Genomic DNA, 11369 nt, shown 5'->3' with positions numbered 1-11369 from the left:
GAAGAGGTAGAGGAAGAGAAGGAGGGGAAGAGAAGACAGAAAAAGGGAGAGAAGAGAGAAGAGAGAAGAGAGAGAGAGGAATGAGAGAGAGAGGAGGAGGGGGGAGAGGAGAGAGAGAGAAGAGGAGAGAGAGGGGAGAGAGAGGAGAGAGAAAAAGAAACAGTCAGAAATTGCGAGAGAAGGACAACCCGCAGATTAAATCCATGCACATGCAGACTTGTGCAAGAATGGACACAAAAGCACAAACAGAGGTAGAAAAAGAATCGGCAAAAAAAAAAAACACGAAAGAAAACATCTCGACAAACAGGAAATACGAGACACAAAATAGCAGATGAGTGAGAGATAATTATGTGACGGCCTTTTTACAGCGATAATTTGAACCGCTGAGACGCCCAGATTGGCTGGAAATTCACGTATGTTAAAATATATTGAACATTCCACGTGATTATTACCTTCAGCTTTGGTTGATGATCCTAAGAAATTTTAAGTACAATTTATTGCTTTCGAAGAGGGAAGTGAAGAGGAGCCTATGACCTGCCCTCTACTGCCGAGGCTCCTATGGTATCATCGCTCTGTGCTTGACAATATCCTCAAAGATACACAATCTACGTCCTTAAGAGGAGTACTTTCCGGATCTCATTATCGCCGTCAACAGGGCTCATTTTCATATCTCACTGTATAGACTTTAGACCTTATGGAGTCGGGCCCCCTCCGGAGATGTCTCCAGGATGTCCCAGCGGTGCAACGACGGCCGTCCAGGGACAAATTGAAACTCCTTAAGCTGTCTTTTAGCTATTTATATTAAAGATCAGCGGAGGGAGCCTCGAGTCCTGCCTCCGGGAAAAGTCTTGTGAAACATGGTTGCTAATCTTGAATTTGTCTTGAAGCTTTTAGGCGTCGCGATATGGCGTTCGTTGGCTGTCACACACCACACACTCTTACACACAGAGATTTATGGTGTACTCGCAAGTTAAACGTATACATAGATTTACAGAAGCATATTTACAAGAAAACACACACACACACACACACACACACACACACACACACACACACACACACACACACACACACACACACACACACTCGCCACCCACCCGCGCGCCGGTTGGTTTTCTATAAAAAAGAAAAGAAAAAAAAGGTATTTACTGTATTGGTGGATTCGTATTTACATTCCCCGGCATCCCTCCGCCACTCACCGGTCCGATGCCCAGGGAGAATCACCGCTCGCTGATCATCCCGAATCTGCTGAATTATCTGCCGTTACCTCTCACGGTCTCACATCACTTTTACGTGTCCCTCTTTCCTCCTTTATCTGCTCTCCCTTATGTCCCAATCTCTATTCATCAATTCTATCCCTGAGCGGGTCTAGCTTTGGATCCCATACGCCATTGAGCGGGGCAATTCAGGCGTCCCGAGGCTCCATCGGGGTTCCTCTTCCGACCGAGAGAGGGGAGGGGGCATGGGAAAGAAGGGAATGAGAAGAAGGGGGAAGGGAGGGAGAAAGGTAGGGAGAGAGGGAAGGAGGGAGGGAAGAAGTTTGAGAGGGACGACAAATAAAGAGGGAAGGAGGAGGGAACTGAGGAGTTACTGGTAGGGAAAGGGTACCCTTGGTAGGGAAGCGGGAGGGAAGGAGGGAGCTTAGGATGTAGAGGGAGGAGAGGAGGGGGAAGCCTGCAGGAAAAGGGGGAGGAAGGGGGGAGGAAGGAAGGAGCTTGATAAATAGAGAGGGAGAGAGGGAGGAAGCTTGGGAAATGGAGAGGGGAGGGAGGGATGAGAAGGATGGAGAGAGGGAGGGAGGGGGCTCTGGGATGGACGAGGGGGAGGGGTTTTTAAGGTGGAGGGAAGAAGGGCACTGTCCTTTTCCCCGTCTCAAGTCTTGCGATATCATGGAAATGCGCGAGTCTACATTCCCTTTGCCTGTCTTGTAAAGAATTATTTGAGTGGATAAGTAATTGAATATAACTGTTTACCTTCTTAAGAGAGTCCTTAAGAGTATCTAATTATTTGCCGGCAGAATTTTCCCTTTGAATGCGTACATTGTGCCTTCTCTCGGGAAATTTTAAGGAAGAGAAAATAAGGTTCCGAAGGAGCGCGGGCATCTGCCGCTGCACTTGGCCCATTCGTCCTGGACGCCGCCTGTGCTCCGCGTTCCATTTCGGAGTCTCTTCCAGCCGTACATGCCGCACCAAAGCCAGCCTGTTGCAAGCCGTTGCCAGACGAGCGAAACAAACTGCACAACTCTTGCCTCTCCAGACAGCCAGTCACCTCTGCCAATGACAGCCAGCGAAAGACAAGCACAAATCAGCAAGAGCTTGAGGAGCCGAAGAGTTCCTTGGCCGCTCATGACCGCCCCTGGCCCGCTCTGACCCGCCCTGGCCCACCCTGTCTGCATACTTGGCTAGAGCTAACTAGAATCGACACGAGCAAATCCTTCCAAACCGCTCACAAGACGGAAAACCTACAAACAACACTAGTGCACACACACACACAACGGACCTGCATACACGCAGACATGCATTTGTACATGCAAACCTACATACATGCATACATCTTACATGTACGGGATTGAAAATCATCTCCCCCTCTGCCCCCACCGCAACCCCTAACCCCCTTTCCAAGTTCAATCTCCGGATCGAAAGCTTGAATAATCGGCTTAAAAAGAAAAGAAATCAATCATTTGCGTCGTTGCCTCCGCCATCTTGACCCATGTGCGTCCAAAGTCGTGTTTGATTTTGTCTTTATATGCACGAGGGAACTGCCCCGCCCGAACCCAATTTACTGCTTCCTCTGTGCAGGGAAACACAAGCCTAAACCCCTCTGGTTCGAGGATCGCTCACGCTCCGGGGGAGGCCGACCCCCGCAGGCCATGTGCAGCCACACGCCATTACGGGCTTTCTATACAGACATTTGCATTATCTACTCATACATAATAAGCTAAATTTGTACGGAAATATGTACAAACACACACACGCTCACAGATCTCTCTCTCCTCTCTCTCTCTCTCTCTCTCTCTCTCTCTCTACTATTTGCTCGTTTCTATCTCTCTACTCTTCTCTTACTCATACTACTCTCTTCTCTCTCTATGATCTCTCTTCCCTCTCTCTCTCTCTCTCTCCCTCTCTCTCTCTCTCTCTCCCTATCTCTCTTTCCCACCCTGCCTACTCCTCTCTCTCTCTCTCTCTCCTCTTTCTCTATCTCCTCTCTCTCTCTCTCTCTCTCTCCATCTTCCTTCTCTCTCTATTCCTCTCTCCCTATCTCTCTCTATCTTCCTCTCTCTCTCTCTCTCTCTTTCTCTCTATTTTCTCTTTTCTTTTTTCTCTCCCTTTTTCCCCTCTCTCTCTCTCTTTTTCCTTTCTCTCTCTTCTTTCCCCCCTTTTTTTTTTTTTTTTTTTTTCTTTTTTTTTTTTTTTTTTTTTTTTGGGTTGTTGGGGGTGTGTGTGGTGGGGTGTGGTGTGTGTGTGTGTTTGGTGGGGTGTGTGTGTTGTGTTTGGTGTTGTTTGTGTGTGTGTGGGGGTGTTTTTGGGTGTGTTGTGTGTTGTGTGTTGTGTGTGTGTGTGTGGTGTGGGGTGTGTGTGTGTGTGTGTGTGTGTGTGGGCGTGCGTGCGTGCGTGTGTGTGTGTGTGTTTGTTTGTTTGTGTATGTGGGTGTGTAAATAAATAAACAAACAATATATATATATATATACATATATATATATATATATTATTATATATATATATATATATATATATATATATTTATATATAGCGGTGAGGAGGGAAGAGAGGACGGGTGGGTGGGGAGTGGAAGAGGGAGATGAAAAAAGATAGAAGAGAAAGAAACAGCCAGTTATGAGAGACAGATAGACAGTTGGATAGTTACGGAAGGCGACAGAAGTGACGCACGCACGCACGCACGCACGCACGAACGCACGCACGCACGAACACACACACACACACACACACACACACACACACACACACACACACACACACACACACACACACACACACGCGCGCGCGCGCGCGCGCGCACACATCTCTCTCCCTCCCTCTCACCCTCTGCCCCCCCCCTCTCTCTCTCTCTATCTGTTAGTGAGGAAGCAATTTTGAGCCTGGCAGAAGCGTTCAACGTGTACCTAGACGCTCCTATGGATTGGCGATGCAGCTAGTATGGGTACGATGTGTGGCGTAATTCGCTGGAATAATGAAAATGTAGATAGGATGCAGACGTGTTGCAAGTACGTGACACGAGAGGAGGGAGGGAGAGAAGGAAGTGTGGGAGAGAGAGAGGGAAGTGAGGGAAGGAGGGAAGGAGGCAGGGAGGGAAGGGAAGAGAGGGGGGAAAGGGATAAGGAGGGAGTAACGAGGAAGATGGATAGGGAGGGAAGGAAAGAGGGGAGTGAAAAGGATAGGAAGGTAAGAGAGGGAGAGAGAGAGGGAGAGGGAGGGGAGAGGGAGAGAGAGAGGAGAGAGGGAGAGAGAGAGAGAGAGAGAGAGAGAGAGAGAGAGGAGAGAGAGAGAGAGAGAGAGAGAGAGAGAGAGAGAGAGATGGATAGGTAGATTGATGAACAGACAGATTGGTGCTCAGAATGATAGAGAGATAGATAGACAGATAGATGGATGGACAGATAGATCGACAGATAGACACCTAGACAAATAGATATATTGGTAGGTACATAGAGTGATATGAACAAGTAGATGGACAGAAGGGTATCCACACAAATCGATCAGAAGATAGGCAGACAGGGCTAGGGAGGAAGGGAGAGAGAAGGGAGGGAGGGACACGAACGCGACTGCTGTAAGTTCGAGGCAGTGGTTGACTTTGGGCAGAGTGAGGGGGGAGGGGCAGAGTGAGGGGGGAGGGGCAGGTGAGGGGGAGGGGTAGAGTGAGGGGGGAGGGGCAGAGTGAGGGGGGGGAGGGAGGGGTACGGGGAAGAGGAGAAGGAGGAGGAGCGAAAGGGGGTGTCAATGGCGTACATTTTGTCATTAGCATTTATCATTTATTTATTTTCTTCTTATCAATTTCTCAAAAGAAAAAAGAAAAAAACAAAAAAACATATATATATACATACTATTATATATATATATATATATATATATATATATATATATATATATATATATATATATATATATATGTGTGTGTGTGTGTGTGTGTGTGTGTGTGTGTGTGTGTGTGTGTGTGTGTGTGTGTGTGTGTGTGTGTGTTTGTGTCTGTGTCTGATATATATGTATGTATATATATGCATATATATATATATATATATATATATACATATATTTATATACATATATATATATCCATATATATACATATATACATATATATACATACATATACATACATACATATATATATATATATATATATATATATATATATATATATATATATATATAAATCGTAAGGCAAAAGCGGGGTTGCAATGAGGAAGTAGTTGATCGAAAAGGACCATATTAAAGGCGAATTAACGAGCCCAAAACACTGGCCTTCCTCACAGTGTTGGCGAAGGAGGCGGGTGCTCTTGGAGTGGAGGAGATTATGGTGATGGAGGAGGAAGATGGAAGTGATGGTGTCAATACGAGTTGAGAAGGAAATGGTGTAGAGAGGGAGTGTGGTGACGGGAGCGATGGTGATGGAACAAATTGATGATCATCAGTAATTGAGGTATAGTAGCACCGTTGATGAAGATGATGTCGTTTAAGATGGCGAATAAAACTGGACAAAATGATGGTGATGGCGGTGGAGAAATGTTGACAAATTACCAAGTTATCATTCAAAATTAGTCAGTCGAGAGACAGGTAGTGAAGAGGCATTGTTGGAGAGGGCGTTGTGCCTACACTCGGCAACTAGGAAGTGTTAAGGTACTTGTGGTGGAGGTCGTGGTGGAGAAGCAGTGTTGGAGCTGTGTTGGGGGAGGTGGTGCGCCCGGCGAGCTGGCTGGGGACTGTCAGAGCGGTGTTTATGCCTGATTTCCCCCTAAACACTCCAGCGAGCCGGGCCTTTCCCAGCAGTTTTCGTCCATTTCCCACCAGAGTGCGGCCGAGCCTCTCGCTCTTGCCCTCTCGCCCACGGCCCAGGCCCTTCGAGGGGCTCCTGCTGCGGTGCCGAAGCCTACCGCGGACGCCGTCAACTCCTTCGGCAGGAACAAGGGCACGGGAGAAGCGCCCCGTGACCCTACGATCGTTGTTACCAATACCAGCGCCGCCCACAAGATTTCAATTTTACAAGTAGAGTTTACAAGGGAAAAAGGTCGCTTGGCAACCTGGACGAAGACGGGCCGAGGCCTGGGTGGTGGACGACCCTTGCTTGCATTTTAACGACTGTTTCTCATATTCAATTGTCAACAGTCTCGCGGGAGGGAGCACTGACTTGTAATATCTCGACTAAAACATGCATTAGGTATACGCAAACTCTTATGCTAGGTCGAGCACACAGTGTTGATTTAATTTCGAAACACTTGATTGCTTGCTGGAAATTATTGTAAATTAAACGAAGGAAAAAAGGAGATAGAGGGGGAGAGAGATAAAACGAAAAAGCGGAAAACCAGTCAATCGGCGATAAGTTATATGCACCAGCGTGTCTGCGATGGAGGAGACAATCCATAGAAAACAAGAAATCTCCCCGTCATCAATGGAAAATGATAATAAGAGAAAATCACTTATCGGGAAGCTCATCTCGGAGGTGTTGCCACCTGTGTTCTAGAATCAGTTATCAATATCTATCTATAACTAACTAGCTCGTTATCTATCCATCAGTAATCTACCAACCATCTAGGAGTCTCGGTCCCTCTAATCTCGCATACTTCGATTTCAAATCCCCTTATCTACGATCGACCTATAATTCCCCCTTCCCCTCCCTCGTCCCAATCGGCTACCCTGCCGTCAATAATCGAATCACACTCTATCTCTTTCCAATCTGCAACCTGTGCGTCTGGGATTGGCAATCACTATCTGTCCAGCGCCATTCAGACTGGTATCAAAATATGCATAATCTGTGCTGAGTGCAAACCTTCTGTTCGTATGACGAACCACGGCATCTGGCGCGTCTGCATAAATATTGGAACACTATCAGACAAGCACACGGCTGGAGAAATGCGGATAGACAACCAATAATGATAACAAAATAAGGATAGTAACAATGATGATGACGATAATGATGGTAACGTTGAAGTTATCATTGCTGTTACTCTGTGAGTGAAGTAATGGTGAAACAGAGGAGAAAAATCATACAAACGCAACAAAATGCAATAAAGTAAGCACTGTAGTAATTGCAGTAGTAGTATTAACTAATTATACTATTAGCAAAAACATATAATATAAGTCGTCTTATAATATCAACGACACTAATGGCAGAAAAAGGTAAGTAAACGAAAACGTAATATACATAAGGGATAGATATTGAGTAAGTACAGAAGATAAGAAAGCAGAGATGTCAGAGAAAGAGAGAAGAGAAGATAACAAGAGTAGAGAGGGAGAGGAGCGTCTGTGTGATTTTGGATGATAGTAGCATGAGAGAGAGAGAGAGAGAGAGAGAGAGAGAGAGAGAGAGAGAGAGAGAGAGAGAGAGAGAGAGAGAGAGAGAGAGAGAGAGAGAGAGAATCTGAGTAGGAGAGAGGAAGGGAGGGAGAGATAGAGAGAGGCAGCAGAACTCGGAACGGGTTGGGTTGGGGTATTTCACGTGTGATTTGGCCTAGTGTTGGCGTGGGTAGCCTCCCTCCCCCTCCCCTTCCCTCACCCCCAAAAAATGCTAAGCTAACGCTGCTGCTTCTTGCTGACTTGGCTTGCTGACTCTTCGTCTCCCCTTGCAATGCCAGTGGCCAGTCGGTTTTTCCTTGTCTCCCTCCTTCCTTATCTCGTTTTATTCCTTTTCCTTCTCGTCCTCTTTGATTCCTCTTGACTCTCTGGCCTTGTGGCTTGACTTCTGTCTGGAGAGCAAGTTCTGCTGCGTCGAGATAAGTCTTACATTGTCTCTGCCTCTTGGACGCTGCTGACTGGTACCGCCACTTGTCCACTGGACCTCTTCCTTTCTCCCTCCCTTCATCCTCTCTCTGTCTGCCGCCCTGTTTCTCTCTCTCTCTCTCTCTCTCTCTCTCTCTCTCTCTCTCTCTCTCTCTCTCTCTCTCTCTCTCTCTCTCTCTCTCTAATTTTGTATATGTGTATGCATGTATATGTATAATTATACACACATCCTTTCCTCTCACTTCTGCTTACTGATATACACATTTTGTATGCGTTTGTATGAATTGTCAACACAGTCACTCACTGTTCAGATGTTTTTGTTATCTCACTTGGCGTGGTTAGCTGCGTATCGCACTGAAAGCGTGTGTGGGTGAGTGAGTGCGTGAGGAAGTAAGGGCTGAGTAAAGAGTGAGCGAGTGAGTGAATGAATGGGTGAGTGAATAAGTTAGTAAGCTGAGTAAATTACTAAGTGAGTGAATTAGCGAGTGAGTTAGTTCGTGAGTAATTGACTAATTGAATGACTATGTGAGTAAATGAGTGAGTGAGGAAGGGAGGGACGGAGAGAAGAGAGAGAGGGAGAGAGAGAGGGAGGGAGGAAGGGTGGGAGGGAGGGAGGGAAGAAGGGAAGGAGGGAGGGAGGAAGGGAAAGAGGGAGCAAGGGAGGGAGGGGAAGAGGAAGGGGGGGAGGATTGAGGGAGGGAGTGGATGAGCGAGCGACTGACTTAGGGTGTATACATTGGTAGGCAAGGATATTCAAGGGGCGAGGGGGGCCTAGGAGGAGGGAGGAGGGGGGAGTAGGAAGGAGTAGGAGTCGAGTGGCGTGGAGGGATCCTCGACGTGATGTCCTCACATGCTTGCACACACTAGCAGGAAGACTCAAGCAGAAACTGATTTTGGTTTACCCTCAGCGGTGCGCATGATATAACGAAAAAACTTTCAGCGCAGTGAGGCGCAGATGGACATGTTTGTGGCTGGAGGACGAAGGGAGGGCAATGGCTGGAGGGTAGGGAGGGGAGGGTGAGGGTTGGAGGGAGTGCATGGTAGGGAGCTGCAGGAAGGTAAGAGAAAGAAAGGGGAGGGCGAGGGTTGGAGGGAACCAAGGGAAAGTAAAGGTTGTAAGAGGAGCGGTGGGAAGGGAGGGTAGGAGTGAAAGGATGAGGGGTGGAGGGAAGGGAGGTGGGAAGTTGGAGGGAAAGAAGATGCGGCGTAAAGGTTGCGAGCCCCATACTCGCATGCGCACCCATGCGCAGGAGGACAAACACCCACGGCATAACGCAGGCATCCACAAAGCGAGCACATAAACTGCAGCCGAACACCGAAGAGAAAGTTGACAACAACGATATGATGAAGGACAACAGAGGCGAAGGAGGGGAAGGGATGGGGAGTGAGAAGAAGGGGAAGGAACGGGAGGGTAGGGGAAGGAGGAGAGGAGGGAGGGAGAACGAGGAGAGAAGGGAGGGAGAAGGAGGAGGAGGGAGGGAAGAGGATGAGGGAGGGAGAAGGGGGAGGAGGGGAGGGAGGGGAGGAACAAGGCGAGAAAGGAGGAAGAAAGGTGAGAAGGGAGTAAGGAAGACGAGGTCGGATAGTCACCTCGGCCTCGCAATAATTAACAGTGACAGCCCAGCTCAAGTGACCACCGTCAGCACGCTAGTCTGAGATGTCGCGCGTGCGCACACACACGCACGCACACGCACACACACACACACACACACACACACACACACACACACACACACACACACACACACACACACACACACACACACACACACACACACACACACAGAGGGAGAGAACAGGTAGTGTTCAAAGCATTTTAAAAACAAAGAACTATGATGAAGAATGAAGATAAGAAGAATGTTACTAATAAATGAAAATTGCGAAATTGCGAGTAACGATTCTGGCAATGAATCTCATGCAAAGTAACTATTGGTGTACATCAGTGCAAAATTAATCAACACAACACCTTGAAAATGTATCTAATTAATATGATTCATCATTCACATTTCTCGCTCCACAACTTCGCCAGATATCCCTTTCATCCTGAATGAGTTACTGTCCTCAACCTGCATTCAGACGCCTTTGTAGGACCTTCAAAATACGAACAACTTTGTGATAAACCTGAGGCAAATGTGCAAGAAAGAAGATAACGTTCGTTATAGCGTTATCGTTTCATGTCAATAACATGTCATGGTATAAAACAACCATACTTCTTGATATATTTGTAACGATACTGATAATAATGGTAACGGTAATACTAGTGATGATGATGAAGATGATGACGAGAATATTAATAATATCAATAACATTAATAATGGTAATATTAATAACATATAATAATAATAATAATAATAATAATAACAACAAAAATGAAAACAGTAATAACATCAATGATGATAATGATAATAACAACAGCAATAACTATAATAATAATAACAATAGTGATGATGATGATAATGATATTACATATATATACATAATACACACATATATATATATATATATATATATATATATATATATATATATATATATATATTATGATTTTATATTTATAGTATATGTGTGTGTGTGTGTGGTGTGTATGTGTTGTGATGTGTGTGTGTGGTGTGTATATATATATATATATATAATATATATATAATATATTTTATATATATAACATATAATATATAATATATAATATATATATATATATATATATATATATATATATATGTATATATATATATGCACATATATATATAATACATATACATACATACATATATAAATGTATGTATGTATATGTATATGTATGTGTATATATATACATAAATATATATACATACACACATATATATACATATACATATATGTATATAGATAGATATGTGTGCATATGTATGCCCAGTACACAGGGCCATGGGCGCGGGGGCGGGCGGCGCTGGCCGAAGAGTCGCTCGCGCAGGGCGGCTCAGATGACGCCAGGGTTCCATTCCAGACACGAGTCTTGCAGGTCTGCAACATCACCAACACGTCGCTGCCTCTTTGCCCTCCCTAGTTTCGTTTTCTTTTGTTTAGCATCTGTTACTGGTTCTCTTTATATTCCTTTTATTGAAGATTACTGGACAAGTAACGTTCTTACTCCTGCTTAGATTACTTACTTCTCTGCGTTGAAATCTATACCGGAGATATTTAACTGCGACTAAAAAATGCTTCAAACAAGAACAAAAACATCTAGCATACCCTCCCCCCGTCCCCTCAGTCAGCATCCGAGTTACGCGCAGCAGCTACTTCCGTCTTAGCGCTACGTTGCACGGCATAGGCTTGCAGTAAGGGTCTGCCGAGGTACATGCGGTCAGACTTTTGTTGAATTTATGAAGATGATTATAAAAGGATAAGAAATATCTCGAAGAAGGAGGTTCTTCATGTTAGTATTTC

General features: G+C 45.4%; 1 protein-coding gene across 1 annotated transcript in view; it reads right to left on the bottom strand.

Moving 5' to 3' along the window:
• The window catches only part of LOC119579650 (protein O-mannosyl-transferase TMTC2-like), a 69495-nt gene extending 67148 nt beyond the window's left edge, over nucleotides 1-2347 (bottom strand). The window contains 1 exon segment of the mRNA XM_037927561.1: nucleotides 2115-2347. Coding sequence (XP_037783489.1) covers nucleotides 2115-2347 — 233 coding nt within the window.
• Between the last annotated feature and the right edge of the window lie 9022 nt (nucleotides 2348-11369).

This window comes from Penaeus monodon, chromosome 12 (genome assembly GCF_015228065.2).
Source record: "Penaeus monodon isolate SGIC_2016 chromosome 12, NSTDA_Pmon_1, whole genome shotgun sequence".
NCBI classification, from domain to species: domain Eukaryota; kingdom Metazoa; phylum Arthropoda; class Malacostraca; order Decapoda; family Penaeidae; genus Penaeus; species Penaeus monodon.
Note: the sequence above shows the minus strand (reverse complement) of the source record. Positions and strands in the feature narration are given on the sequence as shown.